Here is an 18,492-nt window from a genome sequence, read left to right as displayed (position 1 = left end):
TGAACCGGTTCTTTTAAGTGATTCAACAACATACATCGTGGTCAGTGTAGTCTGATTCCCGAATCTTATGAGCCGGTTCTTTTAGTGAATCAAAACACTTCCGAATATCTTACTGGATTTGTGAATCAGTTACTCGCGTAAAGAACACAAATATCATTATGTTGTAGTTAGATGACGTCTATTTAAAGATAGGCCACTTTTATAACATTTGCTATAATAAGAGCTATTCAACGAAAATGAATGAATTAATGTTTTAACACTTTGACTTGTTTTGTATTTTTATTAATGCATCCAGGTCCACATAAGTTTCTCTATTTTGTGGAGGAACTGTTACATTTATTTCTGATTTAATAAGCCAATATCTGGCTTGTAAATCTGAAAAGATCTCATTATTTAGCAAGCGACTGTTAAGGTATATGCAATAAGATTTTTTTCTTTTCTTCAAATACTAAAGCACTAAAATAATCGTTAATGGAACTGGAATCCTGAACGAGGTACAAATGCTACCAAGATGTGTCTGCCAGCGCTTCCCGTTTATAAAGCTGGGAAACAAGGCTTATTTACAAACAGTATATGATCCCTAAGTACATACATGTTTACCATAATTTCAAATTTAAAAGTAACAACACGGCAAATAAAAATACCCATCTCAAGCAGACTGAATCAATGAAATGCATCAATAACATGCAGCTCACTGCTACTGCTGTTCTTGTTGGACATTCGAGCCTGTGGTGCGTAACATTAAGATGACACAAATAAGTGTGCAATGCTGCTGCGATTAAGGTATGCACGCGCTCCTCTATTTTTATCAACAGTGTCTCGCGTTTTACGAATCAAAACAGAAGGATACAGATTTATTACCATCAACTAATACATTCTACTGAGCGATTTTACAGGGTATATAGAGAATAAAAATGCTTATATGCAGATACTGTTGTTTAAACAACCTGATATACTTTTTAAAATTCAAATAAAATTCAATAAATTCAATAAAAACATTCACACACCTATTGGACAACATCAAATGATTTATTACCATTAAAAAAATCATAGTTTTAGGTTCACAATGACTACACAACAAACCTGTGTAACTAGTTCTGTAATAGGTCTTAAACTTTAACAGACTTTTATCAGTGATTGCATGACATGGAGCATCCTTAAACTCTTAAACGAGTTGAACAAGTCCCTACTTGGTTTTCCGTTTGGGTTTTCTATACCATTCTGGGACTTCTTTGTTGGTCTGTTAAAAGAAAAGAAAAAAAAAAACACCAGTGTTAAATATCATTGACCATTTCTTTGGACTTTGCTTTGAGTAAAACATTTTTATTAAACTTGTAAAAGTCAATGTGAAAGTAGATATCAGCCCACATAGCAGGCTCAATAAAACAAAAGGTATCGGCTGTTCAAAATAACTTTAAAATGTGTCCAGAGAAGATACTATTTGTCCTAAAATGCTGTTTGAAAGGCTCTCTTCGTGGATAGACAAGTAAAACTTACAAACACTGTGGGTTTGGGCCCATAGTTGTATTGCTCCTCATCTGTGCTTTTTAAAGGTTTGGGTCTGTGAACTGCGGTCCCCGTACCATCGGTCTCGAGAGGCAGATGTCCACCGTGCTGCTGTGAGCGCATGCTAATAAGGACTTGCTTCATGACGGAAAGTTCCTGCAACAGGATAAGAACAAATCAGTGGAAGCCTGAAGGTTAAAGAGCTCCTTCCCAGAATATTGCTAGTTTGCTTCCCCTTCACAATAGGCAAGAAAGAACCAGCAGCTTTTGACAGGAGTCTTGTTGTGCCAGCAGTGCTACTGCCCTTATGTAAGGGCAATTAAAACTAAAACCGCTAACACAAACATCCAACGTGTCCTGATGCTGGATGTCAACATTCCATAACATCCACATCCTCATGTCATTCAAAACACTGTTTTTCACTCAGATGTTTGTTTTCACAAAAGGAAAAATTTGAATCTCTACTTACCTTTCCCCCCCATACAACAGTTTATAGTAATAATAATATCAGTAAAACTCCAAACAAGGACAAACAAAATAAAAGTAGCCCAAGCAACCTGTGCACAAGTCTTCTGATCATAAATAGAAATTTAAGTCACCATTGACTAAAATCTTCCCCTCTGCCGAAGTCCTGAAATTCTACTACCCCTTACAAGTGTAAATATATATATATAATATATAAACTTAAATATAGTGCAGAAAAACAGACTTTTAATATAGTGCAGAAATTGCTTGGGGTACATTTAGGGTACTTTTATAGATTATTTGTTATTTAATTTTATTTCTTCTTTTTTGGAGATTGACAGATATTAGGAGTAAAGGCCCATTCACACAAAGAACAATAACTATAAAGATAACAATAATGATAACTATATTAGCGGATGATATTGTTCTGTACTATAAGCTCGCGCTGCAGTTTCGTCGTATGCCGCTTTAAATGCATGAGCTCTTTCAGTGTTAATGTTTTTATCGTTCATCTGCTGGAAAAATTGTTCTGAAAGTGATTCCGACATATTGTTTCACTGTGCCGTCATCGTTATAGTTGTGGTGTGGATTGCTGCTTTTATATTTAAAACGATTTTTAGAACTATATCTTTATCGTTATCGCTCTTAGTGTGAACCGGCCTCAGTACAGACTACTAACAGTGTATAGTCGTCTTTCTCCTTACTGGAGCATGACAGACATGGTCAGTGTCATTGTATGGAAAGGAGCTCCCTCTTTGGAATGACATGAGCGAGAATAATAAATAACTTTTATTTATAAAATAATAAATAATACAATTATTTTATATAAATAAAATAATATACCTTTAACTATCCACCTTATTTTTCAACGCGGAAGTAAGCTATTTTGTGCGGAGATTTCCGATTCATTTGCTGCTATAGAGTAAATAACTTGAGGAATAACAAAAATAACAAGCAGCATAACGGACAGTTTTTGTATAGCTAAAAATAACTGGAAGCCTCAACACATTCAAGTTACAATGGCCGCACCCGCTCTTATGTTATAGAATAAGGTGGATTGCTTTATGCATAATTAGTTATTTGCAGACACTTTTTTTCTTTCTCCTCTTTTAACCGAAAGTGGCTCACGATACACCACATAAACATGGCTGGAGCAGCCTGGGGGTTCATGTAAACATTCAAAGGTGCATTGGTAATTGGAGGCGCATCTTCATCAAGGGGTGCCCTGAGAGCACATCTACAAAGCACAGGAGAAGTCCTGCTTTAGAGTAAATAGTTCTGAATCAACTGAAGGAAACGCCCTCAAACAACACAGCGCTCTTTCATTACTCTGAAGTCCTCAGCGTAATACAGTTCTGAGAACGGATACAGGTCTGCTGAAAAACGTTTCTGCATACATGTCATTAAAAGAGAGAGTAAAGAAAATAATTACCCAATATCTCATATTTTGAAAGTGAAAGATGATTAAATGCTGCAATTCCACTTTCTCACCATATTTTCTCTATTTTTATTTATTTATTTTTTACATAAAATCATATAAAATGATAAAACAACAGGAGCAACAACAAAAAGACGCTAACACTTTACAATAAGGTTCCATTTGTTAGCATTAGTTAACACAAATTAACAATGAAATTGTTAATGAAACAATGAAAAATACTTCTAATGCGTATATTAACCTTATATTAATTTCAGCATTTACTAACACGTTATACAAATCAAAAGTTGTATCAGTTAATGTTATTTAATGGACCTGAACTGACATGAACTAACAAATGAACAGTTGCACTTTTATTAACAAATGCAAATAAAGAATAATAAATATTTAAACAAAAGTATCGCTTATTGTTAGTTAAATGTTAGTTAATGCATTAACTAATGGGGCCTTATTGTAAAAGGTTATGAAAAAAAAAAAAAAAAAAAAAAATTTTTTTTGAACAATGTGAATCAGTTGAACAATTTTCAGTAGAACAATGAACAATTTTCTTCATATGTATTAAAAGATAAAAAATAAAACGAGAGAAAAAACCCCACAATAAAATAAATATTACGCAGATCTGACTATTTGGTTTTGTACTAAAGGGTTATAACAAAAACAAATACTTGCTGACAACTGTATTAATGAGCGAGTTAATATATGTTTATGATTCTTGCGTTCAACCACAGTCTTGTCTCAGCTACAACTTATCAGCAATTTGTGGCTGCATTGACATAAAAATCTTCATGTTTTTACTTGACTTGTGTGAATAAATTAAAATGTTTAAAGAAAACGACTCTCTGATGATAGATCACGTTGTGAGTTGCTGTGCACGCTCGTGTTCCAACACGCCGATACCAATCACAGATGCCAAAAAGCTTTTCATACAGAAAAGCACTGGTGACAGATATAGAATAGTCTGTTAAAGGTACAGTATTCTGCAAAAAAAAAAAAAAAAAAAATCTGTGCATGCTTGACCTAAGAGCACAATGCTTTGTCTTAAAATAAAACGAGACAGACATTCCATATTACGCAACAGGAATGTTTTACAAAAATGTACAGAAAAGAGTGCTGAAAGAAATGTAATAAATGTAACTTAACTTAAATGTAACTGAAAAAAAAAAAAAAAAAAAAAAAAATCAACTGGTATTATTCGTGAACGGTTACTATTCTAGCGTACGACGGCAATGTAAAACATCCCCTGCTAGCACATGACCACCCGCTTCAGCGGCGATGCGCAAGAGTCATTCAATATTTCTATTTATCACTGCACGACCATATGCGCTGGCATGCCAAAAAGCACCAGTGAGGAGCAGCTGTCTGTGAGGATTGCATGCTTTCTGCCAACATGCCACTGGAAGTTGTGAAGTCGGCACAGTGTGTGCCAGCAGTATTTGGTTGAAAATAGCTCCATATTGCACTGGTGCTTAATCAGTTACACCCTGCCCTTAATATTCAGAGAGTTCAGAATGTCAGAAGAGGTGTAGTGTACCTTCATGCGCCTTTCAATAGAGCAGATTCAAGATCACTCCATTCATTTAATATAAATGCTATTGGAAATTAGTAAACCAAACCAAAGGACATTTTTCACAAAAAATACCATGCACCGACTTCTCGTTCTTCGTTTCCTAACTAAAAACTAAATTCAGAACCCATAGGTCAAGTAGATTATGGCATTACACATCAGTTTCCATCAATGAGACAATCTATTAGCAGTCTGTCATCAAAAACAACAAGAAGTTGCAAGGTTATTACTAGTCTAATGACTTGAGCATGGGAAACAGTTGACCCGAGAGACTGGATTTTCTAGTTACTGAGTGCATCTCAGAAACCTCTTGGAAAGTTGTTGTCACAACTGAACTGAGCTGTACTGAAGGCATCAAACACATACAAAACTCAGGCATCCGTCGATCAATTACTGGACCTGAAGCTTCCTAATTTGCATAAGAGGCTTTCAGATGAAGGTATGAGAGAATAAGAGATCTTAAGAGAGTAAATGTTAGGTACGCAGTGTAACCACTATTTGGAATGGCAGGCTGGATGACAATTGAAGAGGACACACCTAGACTAGACTGTGTGCTAGCTAGTGTATGTGGGAACTACTCTCTTACATTGTCATGTGTGGACACTTTTAATGGATAATTAAAAGCAGTTTTTAATTAAGTACCTTGGAGTAGTATTATTTTATTAATACTTATTGACTACTTCTCTACTGATCTCTCTAAAAGCATCCAAATATGCATGAAACTGCTTTAAAATGGACCACTTTCCATTTTAAAAAGATATAAAGCAAGCAAAAAAGATTTGTGTAAAATACAGTATTTGACAGACTAAAACTATTAAAATGTAGAATGAATTCGAATAGATTTTTTTTCAATATCAGTCACACTACCACATTAAAAAAACCCTGCAATTACTCATGGAAAACAGAAAAAAAAGGTAATGTGGGAGATTCTGACTGAACAATCAGTAATGTTATTCTGTATTTAGGGTTTTTGAATGGTCATTTTGAACTGTCAGTAGTGTCACCCCATGATGCCGGTTATAATAGGTTCTTCATCAAACCACTTCTGTATTTTGTATATAATACTATAATAATTGCCTTCATCATGAAATGTAACTTTCTCATGAAGTTAGTCAGTGGTTAGTGGCTACTAAGATCTGTTTACTGTAATAAAATGTAACGCCACGGACACAAAAGCCAGTCAGTCAAATAAAATGTATCTTTTTAAGGTCCTCCTTTGATTTAGACCTTGTGTGAAATGATAAACGAAATAAATCAATAAATCAAGACAGGCCTTAACATTGATGAATTCCATTTTGGATGGAAATGCCACTGCGATTGTAAAATTATAGATTCATATACTGTCATTAAAGCACACAAAAAACATAATTAAATACAGCACACAGCACAGTACTTCATGTATGACTCACAATGTTGCAACTTAATCGTGTAAAACTCTGTCCACCCAAGACAAAATGTCACTTATTTATTTATTTGTATTGTGGAATACACTGATCTGGCCAAACTAACACACCCAAATCTAAATGTTGGGTTTGGTATAATTTACAACAATAAGCAAGGAAATAGTAAAATAAACGAAAAGAAAGGAATAATACTTAATAAAAAATAAAAAAACTACCTGATTTAAATTCTGTTCTTTCTAATTTAAATTGTATTTCTTCTTGAAAAAACTTAAAACTCTTAATTCTTTTTAATCTGCAGACACAGAAATTACCTCTCTGTGGTTCAGGAGTCTCTCCAAATCAGCAGCCATGTTGTTTTTCACCTGCAGTAGTGCATTCTTCTCTTTCCGCAGCGCACTGTGAAAAATCAAAACGACTGTAAGAGAAATGGTCTTGAACGCTGACAAGTCTGGTTAGTAATATATGTGTGTGTTAAAAACAATGTCATACATGTAGACAACTTCGGGATAATGTGTCCTATCCATATACAGAAATATGTGCAGTAACAAATATTAAATCATATTTATGTGAAAAAAATGGCAAAAGAATTGAACAATATGAAATGAAGAAGTTACAGCAGATAAGTGAAATGTAAATAACTGCAAACAATTCAATACAAACACATGAGACATGTTTCCATCTATTTGTATGCAGATTTTGGGATATTGCATTAAAAAAAATTATGAATGGGAATGGCGTGCATAAATTCTAAAAATGTGTAATATAAAACACATCTGCGCTCAATTAAAGGAGAACTCCGGTCAATTTTAACATTGAGCTCATTTTTTTGTACATTTGGAGTGCTGTCAATACAGAGAACAACGACAAAAATCGGTGTTGCCTACACCGAGTTATTCTATTTTTAAAATTTGCACCCTGTTGACTTCAATGGGGCAAGTACTAAACCTGCTTTTAGCCTCTTAACATCCTTGATGTGTCATTACAAGTGCACAGAAAATGTGAGTGATTCCTTCTGAGTGAACACGAGTGAGTCTGACTGCAGTAGATGTGAAAGAAATGTATAAAAATGATGTTATTTAAGCCAGCGCAAATACCTTTGTTTACATCCTGTTTTTCGGTTGAAGTCCAAAGTAGTCGATTGCCGAGTTCACGCGCGTGATCATAGGTATTAAACCTATGCGTGTGAACTCGGCAATCGACTACTTTGGACTTCAACCGAAAAACAGGATGTAAACAAAGGTATTTGCGCTGGCTTAAATAACATCATTTTTATACATTTCTTTCACATCTACTGCAGTCAGACTCACTCGTGTTCACTCAGAAGGAATCACTCACATTTTCTGTGCACTTGTAATGACACATCAAGGATGTTAAGAGGCTAAAAGCAGGTTTAGTACTTGCCCCATTGAAGTCAACAGGGTGCAAATTTTAAAAATAGAATAACTCGGTGTAGGCAACACCGATTTTTGTCGTTGTTCTCTGTATTGACAGCACTCCAAATGTACAAAAAAATGAGCTCAATGTTAAAATTGACCGGAGTTCTCCTTTAAGGAGGATACTTATTTATCTGATAAGAAATCATGCACATAAACTACTATGGAAACACAGTTACTTAATAAATTCCTTGATGCGCATTAAAAAAAGTCATGTGACTTTCATCAAAATGGTTCGGTATAAATTACCTCACAAAACTGTCTTACATGACTGTTCCCAAACCTCCGAAAGCAAGATAACATTACCGCGTTTATTGTGTTTCATCTGAGCGCTTTGAGGCGCAAGTAATTTATTATTATATACGAAAAAAGACCCACAGTAGCTTCTCCTACTGCTGCAACATTTCATTTTCAAAAACATTTTTCATGGTGATATTTGGCACCAGTTTATCAGAAAGTGACAATTTTGTTCTCTTTGTCTCGCTGGATTGAAACAGTGCTTTATTCCATTGATTTATGCGATATTTCAATTTTGCACAAGTCAAATTCACAACTTTGGATGAAATGCAGCACTGAAGGTCCTACATAACAAGAACTGTATTTCAACAGAAATACCTCTTTGTCATACATATCGCATGAGTAATGAGTGGTGACAAACACAGTGAGTTGAAGGTATTTATCTCTTAGTGTACTATCTGAGAGTCCATTTGTACAGAATTAACCACTGAGCTGTAAACAAACACAACCTGTAGGGCTTGACAGAAGCAGTTAAGAAAAAACCTCTTCAAATAAAAGTAATGTGAAATCAAACTGGCAATAAATGAATTTCATACACCTCACTGACTGCACAGCACCTGTTTCCACAGGACAGGCAACATTCACCAAAGACTAATCTCGCCATCAGTTCAGTAGAGAGGTAAAGTTCGGAAATTTTCCTTAGCAACAATAGACGTGCCGATATACAGTAACACGACATATTGCGATAATGAACATGCACAATATTGTTATCGTACGGACTTCAAAATACCATTAATAATTACTTAATATGAGATATTTCGATTTTTAGAATGCCTTTTAAAAATACTTTACTTAAAAAATTGACTGTTTTTTCGAACACTATGCATTCGGGCATACTACTGTTTTGGGGTACTGTTTTTTCGCATACTATATAATAGGGAAGTATTGGATTTCAGATGCAGCATAGATGGCGCTGATGGAACCGCAGAAATGCAGCCATAATTCAATACCATGACAATACAATGCGCTGTGATAAAAGCTTCAGCAATTATCGTTATATGAAAATTTGATGCCGTCATGTGCCTCTGAAAGAACAGTCCCCCTGGCCACAAGTAGCCTTCTAATAAAAGCTGATAGATGCTGAAATTTTGATGAGCAATTTGCATATTTTTCACATTAACCCCATGAGTACATCAAAAACCTGCTTTGCATATCGAGGTAAGTCATTATATCTGTCATAGATATGTGACACAGCCAAGAAAAAGTTGAATGCACGCACGTATACTCCTACTAAGAAGATGTCAGGTGTGCATGGCTTCTGACCTTTATTGGCATGTGCATTACCTTTGCTCCTCAATGAAGTGGAATGTATTTAGATCGCCTACTATCTTTCCTCAGTCAATACAACTGCATACTTTGGAACAAATTAGCAATCAAAAACCGTTGCGACCATTGTTACAAAACAAAGGCAATGGTTCTATAAAGACTCCACCTATATCCTTTCAAAATAAAAGCTTTAAAGATTTCATATTGTGCTGTTATATAAAAAAAGGATGTATCTGTAAATCTGTGGTGCTTATTTACTTCCCCTTTACCTCACTTCCTCTTCTAACCGCGTGAGACGGTCTTTCAGCGAGTGGATCTGGGTGTCTCTCTGTCGTACGGTCTCAATCAGATAGCTGTGTGGCTGCTGGGCCTGCTGAAGAAGCTGGTTGGCTGCCTCCAACTGAAAGAAAGTAAAAATAAATAAATAAATAATAATTAAAAAAATAGTATAAAATAAAATCTTTATATATATAATATTTCACATAATGTATGATAGTAGGTTACTGGTTATCAGCTGCTATTCCATATATACTGTAGGCCAATACTAGACTAGATTTAATTTAATGGTATATATTTTAATAATACTTTTTAACATATTTTTTTCAAACGTTTATATGTTTTTAACGGAATCTTTTGCAAATCTCAACATGAATATCCATATTTAATGCCTGAATTTACATTTAGCATTTTTACTTTTAATATATAAAATATGTACACACGCATACATAACATTTAATAGTCAGTATAATTAAAAAAAAAAAAAAATGTAAACAATTTAACACATATTCAGCAAGGATGCATTAAATTGACTGAATGTGACAGTAAAGACTTCAAATAAATGCTGTTCTTAATCAAGGAATCCTGAAAAAATGCATCATGATTTTCCACAAAAAAATATTAAGTGTCACAACCCTTTTTAAAAGGTTATAATGATAATAAATGTTTCTTGGGCACCAAATCAGCATATAGAATGATTTCTGAAGGATCATGTGACACTGAAGACTATGGCTACCGAAAAGTCAGTTTTTCCATCAGAGAAATAAATAAAATTTTAAATGTATTAATGTAGAAAACAGTTGTTTTAAATTAAAATAATATTTCACAATGATACTGGTTATATTATATCACTGTATGTTTGATCAAAAAATTTGGCATTGGTGAGCATAAGAGCCTTCTTCCAAAACATTGAAAAATATTACCAAACCCAAACTTTTGAATGGAAGTGTATTAAACAGACTGCCTAGGGGATTTATTACTTTGTAGTAAATACTTTTGCTAATAGGATATAGCAAAACACCTTTTTTTAGGAATACATGAGCTGGTTATACTTATCAAAAGGACATACAGTATCTAAACAAGTGCAGTCATTTAACTGATCAGTTATAAAACTGTCTGCCATTACATTGTCAGTCAGTGACTGTGAAGCATGATAAGATAGAGAGCGTGAACAGAAGATGGCTTGTAGACCAGTTCACAGGTAAGAACTCTGCTATCTCTGGGCTTTTGTGGCAGGGTGGGGTTCGTAAAAGTCTGCATGCAATGTGAGGCTGCTGCTGTGTGGGTGGCTAAGTGAGCAATCTAAAGGAATTTTGTAAAGAAAACTTGGTTTTCTTCCTCAGTGAATTACAAAGACATTCAAGTGCCAATCAGTCATGTCTGACATATAAAGGTCTGTTTGCTAAAAGCGGAGGCCAGGTTCACGGCAAACTCATTAACAATGCTCAACGGCTCTTCCAATTGGCTGAGGATAAGCCGGAGTGTGTCTCATAGGGCAAAGGAAAAGGGCGATCACTTTATTCCTGCAAGGGATGAAACACGTGACTAAGAAACGTGATGAATGTAAACACGGCATACGCGTACGGGCCAAATACAGTACATCAACACATTGATGTTTCAGGTGCTTTGTGAGAACACCAAGCATGACAGTTACGGTCTGCTATGATCTTGTTATGACAGCTGTAAACGTCAATGAAAGGAAAAGCTCAGATGTTATGTCTGAGGAACAAGTCATTTATATAAAGTGATTTTTTTTCTTGGGTAGTTTTGAAAGATGCAATTAAGCTTTCTTCCCTCTGGCCATTCCTAGTTAGCCTGGTGTGCCAGACCAACTGATAACGTAACAACACTGTTCCGTACTTTTTATCTCAACACCCTCCCAATAAGACAATGATAATTACTTTGGTGACAAATTTTATTACCCCTTTTTAAAAGAGTAGATCTATTCATTAATTCATGAATCTTTTTACTTTGGGCCAAGAACAGCATGTACCAGGGTTAAAATGTGCTGTAAAAGGGCAGAAAGGAACAAGTATAGACTTGTGATGCCTCTTTATTAAAAGCTGATCCAAACTAATCTGGACGACTATGTCTCTCATTTACAGGATTTACTGTATATATAATATTTTATATGTATTTATATATCTCTGGATCCAGTACAACTGAATGTAATCAAAATAAATATCCTATATGCGTTCAGTTTCTACCAAAAGTACCAGTAGCTATGTTTCCATCACCCAATTTTTAAGCACATTTTGAAGTATCGCATCAATAATAACGCAAAATTTAAAAAAAATAAAATAAAAAAAAAAGAGAAAAATCAAATCAAATCAAAAAGTTTTTAATTATGCTCGCTTGACGTGGTTTTTTGACTTGTGCGATAAAGAGATAATGCGAATAGTGGGAGATGGAAACGCAATTGCCGAATAAATGCTGACGTAGCGAACATGTTTCCACTGATAGTGTTTTTATTTACTGTCGATTACCAATACCACTGTCATCCGCTCTAACAACTTGATGGAAGTGCACCTAATTCAATTTTTTTAATTTTTTTTTTGTGAACTTTGAAAAGATTTGCTTCACGTTTGGATGGAAACCCAGTTTCTAATTCTTTGTTTTTCGGGGCACTGATGTGCCGATATATGACATTATTCCCTTTCACACATTCAGTCTTTACTGGTAAATTACCAATAAGAGATCATGTGTGAACAGGACCTTTTCAAAATTACCGGTAAATTGGTTCCGGCAATTTACCAGTTAGGTAAATTACCGGTAAAGTGCTGTATGTGAACGCGGAATGAAGATTACCGGTACGATCACATCCGAGTTAAGAAAAAAGTCTGCTTTGGGCCAATCATAAAGTTCTTATGGAGATGATGTGATTACTCAGCGCTGTTTACAGTAATCGTTTTATTAGTTTTTCTATTTAAATATAGAAACCCAGCCTTCGTTTCCATTCATCAGCGCTGCGGCTCTGCAGTTGGATACTTTTATGCACGTCTCGTGTTTTTAAGAACAAAAGCGCATTCTGTTTGATCATCCCCTTATGCCTTTCACTCAGATGTCAATTTTTTTTTGTTAAATTGAACAGATAGTGAAACTAAAGCGCTTCTTCTCATGCGGGCGGATGAAGACAACGGCACGGCGTTTAAAGATCACTTCCGATGACTGACATCACAGAATTTACCTGTATTTTGGAGCTGATGTGAGAATGGTCTCTTACCGGTAAAAAGTGGGAATGCCATTGCTTGTGTGAACAGCATATTTGTGTATTTACCAGTAAAGTCATTCTCACCAATTTACTGGAAATACTGTGTGAAAGGGGCTATTGTAAAATCCTTTCGAAATTTGTCTATGACTTCCCAATTTAAATGAGCAGAATTAGGCAGCCCAAACTAGATACTGTATATGGTGCAGATGTACACCACATTTAACTTTTTTAATTTTCTTATGCTCACAAAGGCTGCATGAAAAACACTACTATTGTGAAATATTATTACAATTTAAATAGTTTAATACATTGTATTCCTCTGATGTCAAAGATGAATTTTCAGCATCATTACTCCAGTCGTCAGTGTCACATGATCTTTCAGTAATCATTTGAATATGCCGATTTGCTGCTAAAGAAACATTTCTTACTATTATCAGTGTTAAGAACAGTTGTAATGCATACTATTTTTGTGGAAACCGTGATGCATGTTTTCAGAATTTTTTTGATGAATAGAAAGTTCAAAAGAAATCTTTTGTAAAATTATCTTTTGTAAAATACTTTTGATCAATTTTATGTATCCTTGCTGAATAAAATCAAAACAACAACAACAACAAGAACAACAAAAAGACACAAACCTTTGAATCAAGGTATTTAAAAGTGACACTCTATTATCATGGCAAAATATTGAAAACCTAGAGAAAATTATTTTTGCATTTTCTTGATTATTAATATGTGGAGCAGACTTCAGCTGATGTACATAACACCGTTATGGGAAAACAGATTGGCCATGCTTTTTTTTTACATAATAGAAATGTCAAAATCAGATCAAATAATTGTTTTGAACACTGCAATAAGGATGGGGGTTCACTATTTGAGCAGCATAAACCAAATTATAATGAATGTAATGAGGTTTTTTAATGCCATTGTACAACGAACAAGACCTTTTGAAGGTTAACCCAAAACCCAGTGGAGATGAAATGCCGGTTAAGTAATGATACTTATTTAATTTTCACAAACATGAAGTACATTCATTCAAGTAATGAGTCACAGTTCAGTAAGAGAGTCAGATATGGATTCAGTAACTGATTCAAGTCTTTTGGAATGAGTCACTGAAAGAGTCATATGCACAGGTCCAAGAACCAGAGACCTGTCTTCTGGGTAACGTCACTAACCCCACCGCAGAGTTACACAATACAATTTACAGTAATTTAACTACTAATTGCCAAAAAAAGTATAGCATTACTGGAAATGAACCATGTCATTCTAATTGGAATGTGGATTTCATAAATTAATAGCAATAAATAGTGTTTCCCATACATTGATTTATTTGTGGCGGCGCTCCACAATATTAACATTGACAGCCACAAATAGATTTCAGTGCTTCCCATTCATCAACTAGACTGTGGCGGCCGGAAAATATATTTAAACTTCTCATAATAACATAAAAGGTCTGTAATGTCACGTTTACGCCATTGCTGTCAAACAAACTAAAATAGTTTTCATAATCAAAAAAGACTGTCTGACTGCGCTGCGCAGAGAGAGAAGTGCGCACTTCACTCACGCGATGTAACATAGTTACGCATTATTTCCATATTTGCATAGTTGACGATTACAGCATTTCACTAGATTTGTAATGAGACGCGTTTGTAAACTTGTTTTCCACCAAAATAAAAGTCTATCTCTTGCATGTATAGAAATTAGGACAAAACTAATTATGAAAGTTTTATTTATTTGTCAGTGCATTTGTTTTACAATATATGGCTATTACTGTCATAGTAATAAGATTATAACATTATTATTGCTTTTATTATTATTATTATTAGTAGTAGTAGTAGTAGTAGTAGTAGAAGTATTATGCAGTGCAATGTAGACTGAGACACTATATTACAACTAAAAGCGGTTTGAGTCTCCTTTAAGGTTCAGGCAGAAGTCAATGCACTGACTATTTCTTTGTTCAATTTGCACACTGAATATGGGTTGGAGCTCTTAATTTTGAACTCTTAAAGTGCACCAGAGAACATCAAGAACATCAGGACCAGATTTTCCTTCTAAATACCATATTTACTTTACAGTATATTACAATGCAGTAGCTATTCTAAACTTTGGTGTATATTTGTAAGTTCTTGTGATTTGATTTTTTTTATGCTGTAGTTGTATAAACGTAAACAGGTTAAAGTGTTAAATGTTTGTGTAATAAATAAGATCTTTCTAGCATTTTCCATTGTAAACAGTGTAATTCAGTGCAAGTACATAGGGTCATCTTGATTGCATTTTTTTTTATTGCAACCTAGGACTGAACAACAATTAGGAAAGAGATTCCTTGTTGACAATACAATCTAATATGTGGGTTTGGATTAGCCTAAAAAAAAGAAAAGATTCTGCTATCACAGTAAGTCTGTTGTTAACTTATGTTCTAGTGAATACTGTGCATATTATCACATGTAATATACATTGATAACTGTTCACGAAGCACTATCATTTGCTATGTATTCTATCTAAGTTATTAGCAGCTGATATGCTTTAAATCACCTAGTGAAACCAATTACGTGCTGACTAATTGATGACTAACAGCTCAAAAGTGCAAGGGTTGGACTTTTTAGCAGCTTCTGTACATTTTAAAGAGACATTCACAGAGTTTTATTTAATTAACAGTAACTACTAAAAAAATTATACTTTCTCCCCTTTGTTTATTGTTTTACAATATACTGTAAACCGTTGAGGATTTAATTTGGCAATTTTGATCAGAAAAATATAATTTCATATTAAAGTGAAAATAAATAGCTACAAATCAGCCAGTTTCATTTTTGCACAGTTATTAAAGACAAAGTAATAGTTTGCACAATCATTGAAGTCGGTATTTAGCAGATGCACCTGCTTCTGCTGTAATTGTGCATTAATTTGGTCTCTATAGTGGACCTGATTTTTCTGTATCTTCAAACTCAGGCTAGTTGCAAGGAAACACGTAGCTAGTGGACAGTCCTTTCAAAGTCCACCCATTAATCGAGATCTGCTATAGACACTTATAAGCCCTTCCAGTTCAATAATGGCCAAAAAGCTCACTTCTGGTCTCATCAGGCTATAGAATCTGTCACATGCCAACTGAAGCAGAGATGCCAAATGGCAATGTTTTTCAATGTGCAAGTTAACACAATACTGTTTTACAAATTGGGCCTTCCAAATCATTTTAAGGGAGATGAATCTTTTTATATTATACTTTATATTCATAATCAATTTATATAATTGTATAGAGATCTTATTGCACTTTGATTTTAAGGCATATTCAGGAGGCCAAAAAAATATGTGATAACATCTAAAATGTATTTTTTTTTTCAAACTGGCAACAACTCTTATCTTAACATCAGCAGAGTCTGTGCATCTATGCATGTAAAGCATGAAGTTGGGCTTTCCAAAGCACTATTTTAGATGAAAGCTGATCCTTGAATGTTTCTGTTACAGTCTGTAGTACTTTCTGCTATTTTTGAAACCACATTACTGACCTCGTGAACTTAGAAAAATGCTGCTGTTACTGAATATCTGTAAAAGCAAACATAATACAATGATGATTTAAAGAGAGAACTTAAAAACAGAAAACAGACATTACGCCAAGTTAAATGTAAATGCTGTTCTCTTTTCTATCTTTTCTAATATTTCAAAATGTTTCTCAAACTATAGGGAGATTTTTCTATCGCCATTTTAAGCAAAGATGGTTGATTGTGGTTTTGTTTGAGCTCTGACCCTGAGCTTACTATAAAGACAAATGCAAATAGAACAGATCTTAAGTGAAACAGAAATCTGAAAGGCAGTTAGGACTAGAACACACTTTCGGTACCACGGTTTGGAGTTATTACTATAGATTCTGAATTTCACCCAAAACTAAATTCTGTTATCATTAAATTCTCATGTTTTTTCCAAATGCATTCCTCCATGGAACAAAAGGAAACACAAAAATAACTTTGAAGAATTCTACAAATATTTTTTTTTGCAATGCAATTACACTGAATGGGGACAGAGGCTTTAAAGCTTAAAAAAATGCAAAAAGACTTATATAAAAAATATTTTATAATATTTTTATGTGAGAAATTTAAAGGAGAACTCCAGTCAATTTTAACATTGAGCTCATTTTTTTGTAAATTTGGAGTGCTGATCCAAGTCCAAAGTAGTCGATTGTCGAGTTCACGCGCATAGGTTTAGTTACCTATGATCATGCGCGTGAACTCGACAATCGACTACTTTGGACTTCAACCGAAAACAGGATGTAAATACAGGTATTTGAGCTGGCTTAAATAACATCATTTTTATCCATTTCTTTCACATCTACTGTAGTCAGATTCACTCGTGTTCACTCTGAAGGAATCACTCACATGACCTGTGCACTTGTAATGACACATCAAGGATGTTAAGAGGCTAAAAGCAGGTTTAAATATTGCCCCATTGAAGTCAACAGGGTGCAAATTTTAAAAAGAGGATAACACGGTGTAGGCAACACCGATTTTTGTCGTTGTTCTCTGTATTGACAGCACTCCAAATTTACAAAAAAATGAGCTCAATGTTAAAATTGACCAGAGTTCTCCTTTAAGATCATGTCATCGATAATCTTCCCCTCCAGTGAGCGGTTAATCACTACGAATGGATCACTGAGTAAACAGATTAGTCATAATTATTCATAAACAAATAATATCAATGAACAAGTCATACCCATGAACTAAATGAACAATGACTGCAAAGATCCAACCCAAAATAAACAAGCTCTTCACAAAACAGACTTCTCTCATGAACACGTCAAAGAAAACTAGGTGAATGTACAACATTTCCTGATACTTTTATGGTGCTTTTGCATCATTCAAGTATTCCTGTACTGATGCAACATTTTTAAGATTTCTCTTTTTGTGCTATATGGGTTTTTGAACAACATGAGCTAGGTGTATGCACATATGGATGGATGAAATCCAAAGCCATGGTTATTTTGTGCACATTCTCCTTTACTTGGTATTTCATTGGGATGGACTGGCAGACTGACTTTAGAAAATTCAGAGAAAATCCAAAATATTTCCAAATAGCAGCTTTTAAATTTCACTTTGAAACAAAATCTTCCGCCATCGGCTTGTAAGTCAGCAAGTGACTCTTGTCACGTCTTAACCCTAAAACAGGCAACGTGACTCACAAGACACATAGTTTTTATTGTCTTTTTTGGGGCCTAAGAACGATTTTTTCATCAAATCCTTTTATCATTTATCACAGCCTGGTCTGTCTTGAGTATGCTGGTCACATGATTTGCTTCAAGTTTTTTGTGATAAATTAGTCAGCCTGACCTAAATCCAACATGGCTACCGGTGGTGCAGGACATTCAGATTTTGAGGAAAGTAAATATATATTAAACTTACTTATCTTCTGGAAAAATAATAATAATACTGCTAACATTAATTGTGAACATTGTCTTAAGGTGCTGAAGAAGAAAATTAATTAATATGTTGTTCATGTTGTTATTTAGCACGTTTTGAAATATATGTGACTCCTGAGTCACGTTGCCTGTTTAGGGTATAAAAAAGGGATTAACTATAATTTTGACTATCTGTGTATTTTGAGTTTTTAATTCACTATATTACAATTAAATCCTAATCTAATCATGACAAACT

General features: G+C 34.4%; 1 protein-coding gene across 1 annotated transcript in view; it reads right to left on the bottom strand.

Annotated features, from left to right (window-relative positions):
- Positions 1–442: 442 nt before the first annotated feature.
- Positions 443–18,492, bottom strand: part of pibf1 (progesterone immunomodulatory binding factor 1) — a gene marked incomplete at its 5' end in the record, with an annotated part of 45,602 nt that continues 27,552 nt past the window's right edge. The window contains 4 exons of the mRNA XM_079897063.1: positions 443–1,240; positions 1,498–1,662; positions 6,688–6,772; positions 9,642–9,772. Coding sequence (XP_079753189.1) covers positions 1,187–1,240; positions 1,498–1,662; positions 6,688–6,772; positions 9,642–9,772 — 435 coding nt within the window. The 3' untranslated portion in view covers positions 443–1,186. The remainder of the gene's footprint in view (positions 1,241–1,497; positions 1,663–6,687; positions 6,773–9,641; positions 9,773–18,492) is intronic.

The sequence above is a fragment of the Squalius cephalus genome (assembly GCF_949319135.1).
Source record: "Squalius cephalus genome assembly, chromosome: 2".
NCBI classification, from domain to species: domain Eukaryota; kingdom Metazoa; phylum Chordata; class Actinopteri; order Cypriniformes; family Leuciscidae; genus Squalius; species Squalius cephalus.
Note: the sequence above shows the minus strand (reverse complement) of the source record. Positions and strands in the feature narration are given on the sequence as shown.